The 16,455-nt window shown below is 39.4% G+C and overlaps 1 protein-coding gene across 1 annotated transcript in view; it reads right to left on the minus strand.

Annotated features, from left to right (window-relative positions):
* The window catches only part of dok6 (docking protein 6), a 51,167-nt gene extending 34,932 nt beyond the window's left edge, over nucleotides 1-16,235 (minus strand). The window contains exons 1-2 of the mRNA XM_062441734.1: nucleotides 16,167-16,235; nucleotides 3,959-3,991 (exon numbers count right to left, since the gene is read on the minus strand). Of these exons, the coding sequence (XP_062297718.1) occupies nucleotides 3,959-3,991; nucleotides 16,167-16,232 (99 nt within the window). The 5' untranslated portion in view covers nucleotides 16,233-16,235. The remainder of the gene's footprint in view (nucleotides 1-3,958; nucleotides 3,992-16,166) is intronic.
* Between the last annotated feature and the right edge of the window lie 220 nt (nucleotides 16,236-16,455).

A 16,455-nucleotide genomic window follows, 5' to 3' on the forward strand; every position in this document is an offset into this window, starting at 1 on the left:
TGAAAGTTTGGAGAAAATTATCATGAAATGATGAGGGCGGTTGAAAAAGAAGAGTGTCAGAATAGTCCAGAGCCATGGAGGCAACTGGCTGCAGCCCTCCATTAAGATTCATGATGAATTATGCTTTTAAATAGGACTTGATAGTCAGAGCTTTGCAGATATATCATGATGTTGAATTCAGCATACAGACTACCTTTTGCTGTATAGTTGAAAGGAATCTCTCTTCCCCTTCACCCAAATTTCCTGTTTTTCAAACCCTAGAAAACTACAAAGCCAAAAAAACTCATTCCAATTCACATGCAATCACCACTGTTGACTGCAAAAGTAAAAAAAAAAAAAAAAAAAAAGTTTTTTTGTTTCTTATTACAGTGGGAGAGACACAGAGAGATGTTTGACCCATGCTGGGTAGCCTCGAGCAGGAAAACATTACTTAAAATGTCACACACTGCACGGATCCAGCCATCACGGCTCGCAGAGCATTTTTTAAGCACAGCACAAAAATAGCAGCCAAATTATTCTGAAGGAGATGTAGGTCAATATTGAAGTTTCTCTCTCAGGTGTGAGGGAGTGAAGAGGAGTAGCGGGAAATTGTTTTTTATGGTGTAAACAGGGCTTGTGTCAGCTTAGACTATGGCTTCACCAGCATCCGCCCTGGAGTACTGGGCATAGACAGATTTTAACTGACACAGGCAAGAAGGAAAATTGCGTTTTTACAAGGAGACAAGAAAGGATTACACTGCAATCATAATCTCATAATCTACCCATAAAGTTTAATAATGTCGCTTACTTCTCTTTGGTAAAGTTATTCCAACGTATATTTTAGCTGCTTTTGATTCTAATGATACTTAGGTTGGCAGGGACCCACTTTCAATACTGTTGGCTACAGTATATGAAGCTGCATGCATGTGTAAAACATGTTTACGATGGGATAATTTTACTTTAAGTCATCATTATGACAATTGCCTGCTCTTTAAACCATCCCTCATCCGAACCTCTTTATGTATTACAGCTTTAGTCAGCAATCCTCCGCACACACAGACACACACAGCAATTTCCATTTAATCCATGTACAAGGCTGAAGCGTTCACAGACAATAACACGCAGACAAAGGAGGATTTGACTATGGCAGAATACCCTCGCCGACAAGCATCCTGAGACCACCACAGACAGAGAGCAACAATACGGTGCAGTGTTATTTTCTTTATAGAACTGGAATGAGTTGTCCACCACTGTGTATCCTCTTGCAGGACCGAATGTTAAACTGAACTAAATCCATAAATGACAAGAACATGCTATGAATGCACAAAAGCACAAAACTCCATTTAGGTCTAGCTGTAATGTAGGCAAAGCCGTATTTTTCACTTTAGTATGTTGGTGCTCGCGTCACCAGAGGCTTCCAGATGAAATTAGCATCTAGGCCAACAGGTGAGGAGCTGTTATATGGAAACCAAATACAGTGCCTCAAAAGTGACCGACTAGCCTCAGTGGGAAGAGAATATAAAGTAAGAGGATGAAAGGATGCTCTTGGTAACCCGGCCCACAGCCTTGATGCTACTCCACCAATTGACTAGCTTAATTACCATTAGGTAACCACTTGATTATCATATAAATAAAGACTGTGAAATTGAATGAGGCCCAGACCACTGTGCGGTGTTCTAGCAAATATTTGCATGTTTAGAAGGATATTATGAAACGCTGAGTGTTTTCCAGGACACTTTGTGCGAGCGTTTGTTATTTGAATTTCATCAGAAGCCCTAAAAGCAGTAATCCTCATGCATTGGTGCAGTCACCCCCCCACCCTCCCCCTCAAGGATTAATTCTAAAGAGGAACTCGCTCACTGATGTTTGGGCTGCTTCTCTGATACGGTTAGCTGGGAAAGCAGCAGGCTCTGTGTCTGCAACAACTATTCCCTCACAACCAGAAAGCAGAGATTTGTGCTTGCTGGAACTAACTTGACTCAGCCACATTTGGTCTGCAAATCAAAGAGGACGCCGGGGAATAAACAGGCGTGTGTCTGTGTGTGTATGTGTGTGTGCGTGCACAAAGGAGGGGAAATGTGGCAGTGCACTTTTATGTCAAAGAACGGGGTCCGATGGAGTTTGTCATATTGTTTTTGTCTCATTTCCTCCCAAAGAACACACTCTCTTGGAATAAGTGGGCTGTGATTCAGTGTCACTGTGTGTCTCAGCATGAAATCATTGAGGAATGCAATTATCACTTCGCCCAAAAGACATTTCTTTGAAATGAGAGCGAACAACTGGGAACATAAGAGAGGGAGTGAGAGGGAGGGAGGTGAGTGTGTGTGTGTGTGTGTGTGTGTGTGTGTGTGTGTGGGTGGGGGCTAACACTGGTTATTGTTGATCCCAATGCCTGTTCTGCACTTCAGACTTCCTTTTGTTAAATTAGCCGAGTCCTAATCTGTTGGCATGTTAGGCCACCAGTACAATTCAGGATGGGTCAAAAGTTTGCCATATTAACTTTGTCCAATAACCGCATGTTTTCAATTGTTTTATGACTCTTAAGAGCCATTATTTTCTCCATTATGACCTTTAAAAGATCCACTCAAGTGCCACTGCCAAGGCTACTTTTGTGTGCTCCATTTCCACTGGAAGACCTTATCCGCACTTTGTTCCACGAACAATAATTCTTAAGGAAATATTAAAAGTTGTTCAATAGAAATGGGATCAGGTTGCCTTGGCCGACACTTGAGGTCATTTCGGCTCATTAGAATGAAGTAATTTTAAAGTTGGCAGCTTTGCATACGACGTGAGAGAGTCAGCTGTAGTGTTTTCATGCCAGTGTGCCGAGCTAGGCAGGTACCAAACTGTCACCCCAGTGTTCAGCGAGAGGTAAACTGTCACCTCCTTACTATTAAAAGAACTCCCCTGAGAGAGAAAGAGGGAGGGAAGGAGAGCGGAGTGTACAAACTCATCTCCAAACAAACAGAAACAAACAGAGCTCCCACACAGATGAGGGGGGTCACATGAACTGGCTGCTTTTTTTTTTCACCCCACTTACGCAAGACTCCAAGGTCAAGGTTCTTTAACAACACATTAATAATACAGAGCCTAACAATTAGCGCCACATAAAAAAAAGCCTTGTTTGGTCGACAGCTTGGGCAAATTTACATTAGTCAACAAGGCTATTTGCTTGCATTTAAAGCAGCTCAGGTGTAATGTTTAATTATGATTTTTTTAGCACGACCATAATAATGTTTACCTATGCGCCATGTTGAGGAAATTAAGAACACAGACACAAAGACAAGGCCCTTAACACACATAGACACGCACGCACAGCTGAGGCTATCTTTGGCTGCACACTGTACTGAATGTGCTTGGCAAGCAGGCTGATGAAAGGTAACAGCAGGAGAAGAACTCATTATGGATCGTGATTCAAATATAAAAGGTAGGAGGGTCTTTTTTTTTTTTTGCCTAAGAATAACTTCACCGGGTCCCCTTTTGATACACTACATACAAATGTGATTGTCAGCTTCAACGGTTACAATACCATTTTTCTGGATCACATAATGACTAAATTGAATTTGGAAGCAGTTTGAAAGGGATGGCTGATTGTTATCATAAGACTACACATACAAATAATGACATCTAAGAACTCCCTTGAGGAATCTTTATTTTCTCTCGCTGGTTTTTAGTCCTAAATTTCATAAACACACTGATGCAGAAAAGAAGCTGACCTTGAAACTGAACATTGACACATAGCTGCACACACGCACACACACACACACACACATAAAAACACATGTGCATTTACACATGCAAATATACATAAACACAATGTCCACAGACAATATTCACACACACACAGACACACAAACTGAAAGTGAGCTTAGCTGCAGAGTAGAGCCCTGAGGGCTGGTCTGTTGATTAATGAGGGGAGGAAGGCGAGGAGAAGAGGATGAAGCAGAAGTGTTAATGGAGCTATGATAGATTCCTCTACGCCTGGTGTTTTATAGGTGAGTCTCCAGTGTAACTGCACAATGTAGCGATACAGTACCACAGAGAACTGTAAAGCCAGAGCCCCAGCGTGGGAGGTGAAATATGTGGATCAGATGGACTTGAATACGGAACAATAATACACTCACCTTTCAAACTCAAACAGCTTACAGTATTAGGAGAATAAATTCAACTCTAAGTGAACATCATTAGGATGCTGTAGGTTCCTTTTTCTACTACATGATTTCTGCTACATGATGGAAATGTAATCCAAAACAGAATTTATTTCAACTTTATTTAAGAAAGAGCAAAGATTCTCTTAAAGAAAAAAAAGCACTGAGACAAATCCTGAACCAACTTTCAAAACAGACAGCTGTGATTCTACACAGTTATCCAATTTGTTAGCACATCATTGAAATTTAACTTCTTAGTATTATTAACAACAGTTATTAACATCTTGAATAAATACTCTCAGTGGGTAGTCTGCTCTCAGTTCAATGTCAGGGAAACTTGTGGAGGTTAAATCTCTCAATTACATCACAGCACAGATACTATCTGACTATAAAGCAAGAAATCTCTGTCTGTCTGTCTGTATGTATGTTCTTTGCATATGTTTAGAAATGTTGATCCAATCTACTTCACACCTAGTGAATGTATTTCTGGGGATCCAAGGAGGTGGAGTGTTGGAAGTGCAACACGTTCAGTATTAATAAAGTTTGAATAAACAAGCGATCAGCAAGCCACTCCACTCTGCAACAGCAAGGCAGGGTTTCTGGCCTGTGTGACTGTGCATGTGCGTAAGCTTTCTTTTAAAGACAAAGCCTGTGAAAGACAAAAATACAACGTTATTTTCTGATTGTTTCACGGTATTTACTTTTCTAAACCACAACAGACGATTTACTGTGCAGACAGACGCTATTACGTTGTTTCATTTTCCTCCTCTACATTTGTCCTTTTCATTCATTCATTCCATCCAACTAATGCAGCAGTAAATACAAAGAACAACAGGACAAATCTGTGTTGTTTTCCTTATGTGTAAATGCTGTGTTTCAAGCACGAGAGAGAGAGAAATTGAGAGCGGGTGGAAAATTTCCTCTGAAACAGAAAGCCAATGATTCATGAGATCGCCTAAATGAATAACCAATTGGAGGGCTGCAGTGTTTTCACCTTTTAGTATCAACTCAGCTTGAGAAAAATAATTTCACATTGCGTGCTCTTAAAAGAAAAAAGTAAATTGAGTTTTCAATCAAGAATGGACACTCTTGGGCTTCTTCCCGTGTGCAGCTCAAAACTGGTATGCCTAATATAAAAGCAAATCTTTTGGGTAAATATACCCATTCAAATGATGTGAACTGAAGTCACAGAAAATAAACAATCTAAGAGCCTAATATGATCAATCCACTTTATTTTAGGATGAACATTTTTTTCAAGAGCTCTGTTATGTTATTTTTAAATGAGAAGATTCATTTACAGTAGTTAACATAGTGTACAATAGTTCATTTTTATATGTGTTGATGAAGCAATACCAGAGGCCAAGCATTCTGGACAGGCACATTTTGAATGGGCGCCACACTGGTTGAGATCATTTAAGGTCGTAAATATTCAGTGAACTGAATGAAAGCGCTCTTTCATTTCTTTCATTCTTAATTAATACGCAGAGATGAACCTGCAAACAGAACAGAAGCTAAATCTGAGAACTGTCTTTTTTGTTTAACATAATTTGTACACTGTTATGTTTTGTAGATTATAATGTTGTGTTTGTTCGAGCCTGAGTAACTTTTTTGGCCAGCTGGAAGTAACAGAAACAAACTGTAAACACGGCACCTCTTAAATTGATGTGGTGAACCTTTTCCCAAAGTTTGCCATTTACACTTCCAGCAAACACGGAACAACATTAGCATTCACTTTTAGTTGAGTGTCTGGCTACCAGGAAAATGTAAGTCAAAAATGAACTCTCCTTTTAGCTCTGTTTTTGGTCACTACTAACTCCATAAAGCTGAGAGGTACTACAGAAATAATCAATAATTCTCTGCGACTTCTTTTACATAAGTCATAATGTGATGCATAAAAATGATAAAGTTACTGACATAGCTCCATTAAATTATATGTCCTGCTCTGTTTTCCACACTTAATATAGAAAATAAAATGAAATGGTTGTTCTTGCTGCTTTTTTTTTTTAATGTGTGGTGTTGAATCAAGTGTCTGGTGTGTTGTCAGGGTGCAGGGTATGCTGGGATTGGAAAGATTAAATAGCAATGAAGGGAGTTTATACTAGTGAGTTGTGACTTTTCCCCCAATCGTTTCCCCCAATGGGATTACAGAACTTTGCACTTTACATAGCAGCTCATCAGCAAACATCGGGAACACAAAGCTGTTATGGACAGTTCCGGCTTGGTGTGACATGTGTTTGCGGGTGGATTTGGGGCAGAAAGACAAAAAAAGAAAAGAAAAAAAGACAAAAAAGGACAGAGGGGTCGGCAACAAATCGCAAAGTGGAGTCTAAAAGTTGAGTTATTTTGAGAGCATGACGTTGAAGGAGGGCAAGAAATAAGTGCTGATACAAAATAGCATTGTTAGCCACCAGTTTTCTAAGGTGCAGACATTACTAACTGCTAATAACAACATTTGTCCCTGTTCACGAAAAAAAGCTTTTTTGATAATTAGGCACAACGGGAATCAATGATGTGAAATGTTCAAGTGAGGTCCGGGCAGAGATTTATTTATGAAAGCGACTATATAATAGAGGCACATTTTTCACTAAGAATAACGACTGTTGGGCTGTTGTTCCCATATCCTGCTAGAGATGCAATTCATCAGGGCCAATAAGAGCTGGTCATTTGTCTTCAGGTCTTTGTCTGATGGAGAAGCTGATGAAAACTAAAAGGAAATGACCACACAATGTATTGCCCTGCATATCAGTGAATTAATGCAGTCCAACAAACATCTATCACAGACGCTGAAACTAGGCTATGTGCACTCACAAGGCACAAATAAAATCATAAACAAAACTAAGTATGTTAAAAATCCTTTATCTGCTGCGGTTTCAATTTCTATTTTACTATCAGAAAGATGGAAAGGACAGCGCGGTTAATTAAGGCCACTGGATGTAAGAGTCTCATGATTTGCTAATTGATATAATCAGATTTCTTTGCACAGCCCTGGTCCCATTTGTCTGTATTGTTTGGAAAGTGAGTCTCAATTGCTTAAAGCCTAACATAGCTGACTATGTCTTTTCTACGCTCCACTGACAAGTACAGTTCCCGGGGTGAAAAATCTCCTGACATCCACCAATCTAGACGGCCTGTCATTGTTAATAGTGAGTGCATGGAGGTGGCAAGATCCTATCTTAAAAGGCTGTGCCATCTTGGACAATAGACACATTATTCTCTGTTTCTTTGCCTCCGCTTTGGTGGATGCTTGCGCGCCAACGAGGGGGGACATACCCACACCAATACAATACACTCTGTCCACGTAAAGGCCACTGGTCACTGAACACAAATACCCACTTGTAAGCCAAAAACAGCCGAGTGAGACAAAAGAGGGATAAAACAGTTGATAAGCGCTAATGGAGGGAGTTACTGTAGACAGGGATGAGAAAAGAGCACCAGTGGGTCCAGAAAAGTACTTAGAGAGTAATAACTCCTGATTTTGTCTTCGCATTTCACAAGCAAATGGACAAAAAAATGTTTTATTTGCATGGTTAATTGCTTTATCAGTGTCCACTGTAAGCTGCAAGCTGGGGTATCAAAGGTCTCCATAACCCAACATTTTTAAGGTTTTATTATCTCTTTCTAAAGATGGAAAGTTTGGAATCATCACACTTAATGGCCGCAATAGTAGATGAGTTTTTTTTCACTTACGAGTCTATCTTGTTGGCACTCTTATTGAAAAAGGACTTTGTGAAATATTGGCTTTTGCTCAGTGGTGTATTACTTTAACAGCAGAATAAGAAGTATTGGAAGTTGTTTACAGTGTTGCGTGAAACTAATGGAAAGTGGACAAATTGAAGTTATGGCAGCATTGATTTCAAATATTTTGTGAAGAGGTATTTGCATGGATAGTTTAAAAGCAGCCAGAACAACCTTTACAGTACAGTACCTGTTGTATTTACACGCACAGATACATGAATTTATCTTGTCAGTAAACATTAATAATTAGTGCCTAATCACTGAATCACTAAAGCTGGTACGAGTGTCACACCATGTAATCAATTATCAGTTTATTTCTGTCAAACTCTGCTCTACATCAGCATGGGATAATGTCAAATCTGTACTGTTGACTGAATCTTCTGTCATGCATGAAACTACTAAAACCGCCAAACACGGTTTAGCAAGCTTCTAACAAGTGCTGTACTTCAGTACTTGTCACATTTTTTTGTTTTTTTAAGTCCTTATAAAATTACCCCACAAACAAACTATAGGCATGTCCGGTATTGTGAAATAGTTCACTCGTAAAAAAGTAATTTTAAGACCTTAAATCCCTTTTTTAAATGTATAAACAGGGCTGTAACCCATCTTTTAGCAAATGATATCCTTGTGTTAGAATGATGAATAACTTACACTCTCCGTCTGCAGCCACGATTATTGGTTTACTGATTATTTGTTTACATTCACACTTTTGGCTGATTGTATTTCCACTCCTCCTCATTCTGGACTAGACATAATGCATTTTTAATGCGTTTTCTGCTTTGACATTTAATGTTCTGGTTTGACCAAGGAGCTCTAATAACCACACTTAGATGGCAGTACAGTCCCTTTCGATTTGATTCTTGTTATTATGAAAAGCAAGAAAACATTGCAGGATTATATATTTTGTGTATATTTCTTTCTAGACCCAAGTAAGTTTGTAGTTTTAATTTAATTTTGACTTGAATTTAAAAGGTAATCAAGCAGAAATGAGACGTGATGCAGCCCAGCATGATCCAGGTACACTCCTAATAAGATGCTCAATAGCGCCGCTGAGTCCCAGTATCTTCTTCCAGCTCACTGTTGATGTTTTGAAAAGTCAACAATGTTCACGGTTAGGTCTGAAAACATCAACATTTGAGCTGGACACTTCCAAATTTGCAAATTTGTTGTACTGCTTGGCACCAAAACAGAATCAGGGAGAGAGAGAGAGGTAAGATGGACTTGTAAAATATTACTGTGATCATATCTTTGAAGCAACTCTGATCAATTGTTCAAAAGTGAAATGTGAGTATGGTCGCTTGTAGTCTTGTACCCACAGAGAATTATCATTCCACTCTGCACTTCTACCTCTAGGAACTATCTTTTGGTTTTCCGGTCCACAACTTTAATGTTTTGGTTCAGTCTAATTCCTAGCTGTGGGAACATGATTTAAGTACCTGCAGTGATCCCCCGCCCACAGAGAGACGCTGTGCGCATTTATGTAGCATAACTTCATTGATTATTTAAATCTGCAGATATACAGACAGGATCCGTCAGGATCTAATGGTAATTAATGTGCATTAGTGTTAATGTTATTCCACACATCCAAAAGGTCAGCTGTTACTCACACACAGTCCAGGTTCATACAGTGAAATTGTCTGGAGTAAAGCAGCCATCCTTTTGATAAATCATGAGCTCCATCAAAGCTGTCTAAAAAAATGTATTTCATAAGCTAATAGTTTATTTCTGTTGCCCCTGATGTGTTTCCTCTGTCCTTTTAAGTTTATAAATATTTTTTTAGTTTTGCCCCTTATATGTCCCATGATATTTGCTGCTATAACAATTACATTTACAATGACTGAAAGCAGCATTGCTAATCTTTAGAAAGCCCTTTAAGTAAACCCTTAACAAAAACACTCATTCATCAATACAACACACAATAAAAAAGTCCCCTGGAAAGCTTGCGCTGCTTGACATAATTTAAAACACAATATAGCCTACAGGGACTGGAAGAAGTAGAAAGTAACCACAGTCAGCGTCTGTGTAACATTCCAGCTTTATCGGGCACACCCGATTCTTTTCCTCACTCCACTATCTTGACATGCAAGGTCTAATTTTGACAGACTGCTTCGCACACAACAGAAAAATACAAATTATTGCAACAAAACAAATGGGCCTAAAGGTTGTCAACCACCTGGAGGTGGCACCTACTTCCTAAGATCTAAGATGTCATTGTTCTCATAACATTGTTTTTGGCTGCAGCAGGTCGATAACCCATATGTACACTAACTGTCCAGCAGGCCAGGCCAAAGGGCACACTGACAAAGTTAGGAAAAAGCGCTAGTTTGTGTTAACATAGTGGAGCACTTTCAGTAGCAGCTAGAGGCATATTTTTCTCAACAGTAAGGGGAAACAACAAGCAGAGCTAAAATGAGAGTGAATATTGGACTTACATACAGTACATTCACTAGGTGGACAAAAATATGACCCAAAAAGATGATTAATGTTGCTCCACATCTGCTAGATGTATAGGCTAAGCTAACAAGTTGATCTTTTAAGTTGATATGGCACATAAGCATACTTACTTATCAAATTACTATAAGTACATTATTCAGTCTTCAGCTCTGCATTTGGTCTTCACTAACTTATGAGAAAAAATATCTAAGTATTTAGCTCCTCAGTGCTCCATTTTCTTCTCCAGCTACAGACCCTAACTTTGGCTGGCTGTCATTTTGTTGTTGGGCAGTTATTGTTTTTTAGAACTTTTTGCTGTAAAACTCAAAAACAACTCTATGAGAGCCATGAGAGTCAACTAAAACAGTAAAGTTGTGCACTGGCAAACTAAAACAAACAGCTGAAAGCCACTTAAAAGCTACATTGAGCTGAGAGGAATGTCAGAGTCAGGTAATAATTTTCTGTGCGTTCATAACTGTGATCCATTGGTAATACAAATATATTAATTATAGGTGCTTTAAATGTCTGGTAAGAAGTTCAATAAAAACAAATCTTCTTCTCTTACCCGTAGAGCACATTTCCTTGTAAATAAAATGTTGAGTTTGCTTGTTTTGGTAAAAATACTGTGATGTTGCTTTGGTGGGAACTCAAAATTTAAAAAGAGTCTATCTGTGTCTGAAGTGCTCTGCGTTCTCTTAAAATATTACATATCTACAGTACCTCTGAGCCAGCATCTGAACCACAGCTCCTTTGAAGTGTCAAAACATGTTTGTGAATGGAGAGATTGAATGGCAGACAGACTCACCCACAGCAAACTTAAATTGACCATTTTTGTTAAGGCTCGAAGAAAGGTTGGACAGACAGGGGAAAATATTCTGACCTTTTCTATTTACCACAGTGATCGTAAACCTGGGAAACGTGTACCTCGAATGAGACTGACACACAAATTACTCAAAGGTCATGTTATTCACCCTTTCAGAAGTCCATCCAACTGATAGCATCAATGGTTTTTCACTGAAAGGGAGAAAGAAAGGACCACATTGATGATGCCAGTATCACTACTACTGTATCTCAGACTCTGCCAGATTTATTGTTTTTCTCTGTGCGGAGACACTTTACTTGTTTTTGGCTCTTGTGAGTATTTAGTTTGTCTTCATGTTGTAAAAAAAAAATACTGTAAATGGTAGAAAGCCACAGGATTAAAATTAATTGAGATTCCACACACTGTTCTCTGGCAGCAGATTGTTTACTTGTTTGTTGGGTGCATGTGTGTGCCAATCCTTCAATGTTGTTGTTGAACCAAGCCAATTTGTGTATGTGGGTATGCGTGTGCGTGTGTGTGTGTGTGTGTATGGCTTTGCACTGTGTCAGGGGGAATAGCCTGTTGGGGTTATGGAGGGTGCAGTGTGGGGTGATGAATAGGATGCTTTTGTGCTCAGTCTCTCAGCTGTCTGCAAACCAGTGAAGGAGAGAAAGGTGAGAGGGGGTGGGGGTGTTGGGGTGAGGGAGATAGTCAGATAAAGGGGAAGGAAAGAGGAAGAGCGATAAAATAGGGGGGAAGAGATGTGAGAGACACTGTGAAGTGTGGGGAGTACAGGTGAGACGTGGGGGGGACGGGAGGTGAGAGAATGGGTGAAGGTGAGGAAGAGGAGGAGGGAATGTGAGAAATGAAAGGAAATAGAGACTACTTGTGCATTCAAGAACACTGCACCGTTGTCTCTTCAGACAACAAAGAGACAAAGAAGTTGGCTAATGTAGGAAATCGTTGCCATTCATGTCATTGGAAAAAAGAAAACAAATGTCCCAGGAAAAAAAAAAGAAAGAAAAAAAAAAAGGAGAGAAAGTGCCCTGTTTGGTAATTTGATCACTCGGCAGAACACAGACCTGACCTCATGGCCTCAACCTTCACACATGATGGGCTTTGGAAATGAGCCAATCGAACTGAGTGATGCTGATGAGTTCAGCCAAAGCTGTTGGCGTGGCAACTTTAATACATATCGCATAAAGAGAATCATTCGACTGTACTACTTTCTAATAAAAAAAAAAATGTATAAAACATTTTAAATGGCATGACATTACAATAGAGACGGAGGTGGGAGCATTAGAAGGTCAACTGTGATGCTAAGTCTTGATATGTGATATTTGAGAGACATTTAAATCGCTAAAAAAAAAAAAAACATTAAATAACTGTCACATGAGGAGGAAAACACACAGGGCCTTTCTGGCCTAAAAGCTGAGCAGATAAATTTTGCTCTGAATTCAGTTGCTGTGACAATTAGGGCTGGGTATCAAACCTCAATACCTTTTTTTTGTTACTGACTATACTGAAATCTGGCGTTGGATGTCTGGCTGTAATTGTGATTTTGTTTTTGTTTGTCCTATTCTTTGATCAAATAGTCCATGATTTAAATTTAAATACATTTTAGACTGTTATGCTGGCAACATTCTTGTATTCCGCATGTGTTTAGACATTTAACATTAAAGAACTTTGGTTTTGGAGCTGCATTAATTAGTCAGTTTATCAAAAGCTTTTTAAATGTTAAGATTTGCCACTTTTCTTTGTCTCATAATATATTTATTATCTTTGAGCTTTGGACTGTTTGTGCAGATAAAACAGCAACAATTTGAAAATGCCCCCTTGGGCTGTAGAGACTCTAAAGATGGACATTTTTAGTATTTTGTGATATTTCATAGACCAAATGATTAATTGATAAACTGAGAAAATTACAGAGAGAATAATTGATATTTTAATGGAATTCAGTTTCTGTTTGGTTTTGTTTGTCTAAGGAAACATATAAAACAAATAATGTTTATGTTTTGTAGAAAATCACCATATTAATAGTACGGTATCAAAAGAAGTACTGTTTTGCTATCGGTATCAAAACTGAGGTATGATATCAGCACAAGTACTGACACATTTCAAATGATATCCAGCCCTACTGACAGGATAGACTATTGAATTGAGGTCTTTTCACAGTATTTGTCTGATGAGGAATCCTAAGAGGCAAAGAGGGCAGTGCATCTCTCTATCCATGTCACTACATCTCAGTTATCCTTCAGCTCTGACTGTGTATGGTACTCTCAGTCTCTCTTCACAGCCATAAACATTATTGAGCGGTTGAGTCATCAATATGGGTAAAAAAGTAACACAAAAATAAAATGAAATATGATGTTTGGGTTCATGCTGAAAAAGTTCTAATAAATAACACATTTTAGGGGGATTTTAGCCAACTATGAGTATCAGTCGCCTTATCTTTCCGATCATAACATGCATGTGTATTGTATCTGTGACATTTTACACCAATGTGGTATTTTCCCCCTTACATAAAAAGTAATTAAACAACAGGAATAATTACAGGGGTGCGGCAATGCCTGTTGATTCAGGCATACAGATTCCTCTGTTTTGGTTTTTTCCCCTATCAGATATCAAAATGAGAAATGGCCTGGAATATAACTAACCCTAGCATGGACGGATAAATACTTTCTGTCTGCCCACACTGAGGTCCACTAGCTATCGCAGCATGGCTTTTCTATGATGAAACAGCAGCGAGCGGCTGGAGGGCTGAGAGAGTGGGCGATCAGGACAGAAACTGTTTTTCTCCACAAACAGCAGGATGAGATCTGGAGCTGGCAGAGATATGGCATCCATACCTCGAGCACAGCCAACACAGCATGCGTCCTCACTTGCTTTGCAAAGTCATAGACTCCACAGACACACTCCCTATTTCTCCGAATGCATCTAGCTAATAGCATATGCAAGATGTATATAAACTGAGGCAACTATGAGCAAGCTGATTAACATGAAAACAAATGTCTTTTGCTTTCATTTCTTAAATCAGGCTTGAGTTGGGAAAGTCCTTTAGGTCAGTAAAGGTTTCTTCTATTTAGGTGTCCTCTGGACCAAAGATGTTACTAGTTGGCTAGTAGTCATTAATTCAAGCATTTATGATATTAATTTATTATTTACATATATCTTTTGGGGAGCATCAGCAAATGGTTTCAGTTTCAGAGCTAAGAAAGAACGTTTTAAGTAACAACACTGTGCTACATTGCACAGAAATACCAAACCATTGTAAAATATAAATTTTACAAGCGCACGCACAAAGGGAGCCACCTGTTAACAACAATGCTAACGGCAAAAGTGGTAATGATTGTAAATGTGTCAGAACAAGCAGCAAGGAGACTGAATATTTTGTTGATTTATTTCAACACAGTATAATGACACACAACTTGTAACTCCATTCTAAGTTAGTAATGTCGCAGGCTAATTATATGTTTCAGATGATGAGTCATGTTTGAGGTCTGCATGCAGAGTTTGCATGTTACCAGCTTGGTGTCGTCATTTACACACTCAAAATGATCCCACACTTTGAATGACTTCCTACCCAACGTAGTCTAATAGCTGGACCTTAGCTGGACCATCACTCACCATCACTGGCTGAGTGATGGTGTTACGCCATTGGTCGGCTGAGTGATGTAACTTCATCACTCGCCTAGGCCTGATGCCACCCAGTGTTGCCACTTTCTGTATCCGTCATCCAGCCATATACTAGGTTCTGACCTAGTCTTGTAAAAGACAAGGCGCAGCTCCCAAATGGAGTTTGGAGAGTTTTTTTTGTTCCTATGACTAACTGACCAGTAAGAACTTGGTCGACTGAGACTCTTCTAATCGACTATTTGGTCGACTACTAAGGGGCAGCCCAACACCAACTCAAGAACAATTACTCACAAAGACTAATCAAAGATAGCTTCAATAGCAGCATACAACAGTAGAATAGCGTTGATGAAGCCAGGTGATGATGTGACGAGGAGGCAGCCATCATTAGCCTCCATCATCACACTTTATCAGAGGAGGAGGACTGTACCCACTATGTTAGCGTAATGAGCTGGAAGAACGAACAAAAGCAGATGGCTTTATGAGTCAGACAAGAAGGCGCTCATAATTGAATATACAGTATATCATTCATTTCAATTTAAGCAGTCAAGCTATTTTCCCCCCTTGCTGTATCTCAATGGAAATCCATTATCAAGGCACTGAGATGCTGCCACCACACTGATTCAGCTGGATTACAATGAGACTTTTCAATACTGGGAGTAATTCATCATGACTGAAAGAGAGTTTAAGCACAGTAAGGCTGTACTGACTGATAACAGGCTAATGATATGATGTATGATTTATGTAGTGATTAACAACATTATCAGTGTTGCTATTATGTTGTCCACCCTAGAATCCAGCATTCATTTGCACCATAGCCTGTGGTGCTCAGTGTTAAGTGACCTTATTAGACTTTATGGTGTGATTGAAGTCTCATTATACTTTTACAGGGAGTATGTGTAGGTAAAAGTGAGATTACAGGTTAATGGTGATCTTTATTCAATTTATAATATACAATTATCCCTTTATAAGTACATACAATTAATATTGTATCTTTTATGTAAAATTAGCAAAGCTGCTAACCTATCTATTTTTGCAACCAAAATAACTCGTATAGACTAGACACTGGGGGGGAAATGATATTAAATGTGATTTAAAACCACGATACCAGCTGCCAGTCTTCTTAACTTTACAAAAATATCAGTAGCCTATATGTGTGCAAGTATTTTTTATTTTTTTTGCACGATGCATTGGCTGAAACTTGGCCGCTGTTCTAATCTGTTTTTCCTGTTGAAGAGCTCACAGCAGGAAGGCTGCCTATGGAGCAATTAAAGCCTCTTTCTTAATCCAGCCGCCGCTGATGCTGAAAGACCGCAAACAACTGGAACTCTTCCTCCTCCTCCTTCTGCTTCCAACACCACCAACAACACCACCTCCTCCTCCTCCTCCTTTCCTCCTCCACCGTGCTAGACAGCAAGTGCAACAGTACTACTCACCCCCAGTTTCTTACTCCGTATCCTCACGTATCCCTGTTTGACTATGTCGTTGAAGTTGGAAGCCATGGTGAGGGCGGGTAGCTTCCTGTAAAGAAAGCTCTTTTTCTTTTGAGCGAAATCTTCTTCTTTTTTTTCTTTTTCTTTTTTTGTTTTTTTTACTTGAGGCTCGGTTGGTCAGACATCCAGCGGGAGAAGAGCGAGCAGTGGGCAACCTGCTCCTGTGTCAGCGCTCAGGCTGGCCGGCTTCAGCAGCGCGATCCATCCAGGAGAGGAGGGAGATACCATTCGT

Source organism: Scomber scombrus, chromosome 20, assembly GCF_963691925.1.
Source record: "Scomber scombrus chromosome 20, fScoSco1.1, whole genome shotgun sequence".
NCBI lineage: Eukaryota > Metazoa > Chordata > Actinopteri > Scombriformes > Scombridae > Scomber > Scomber scombrus.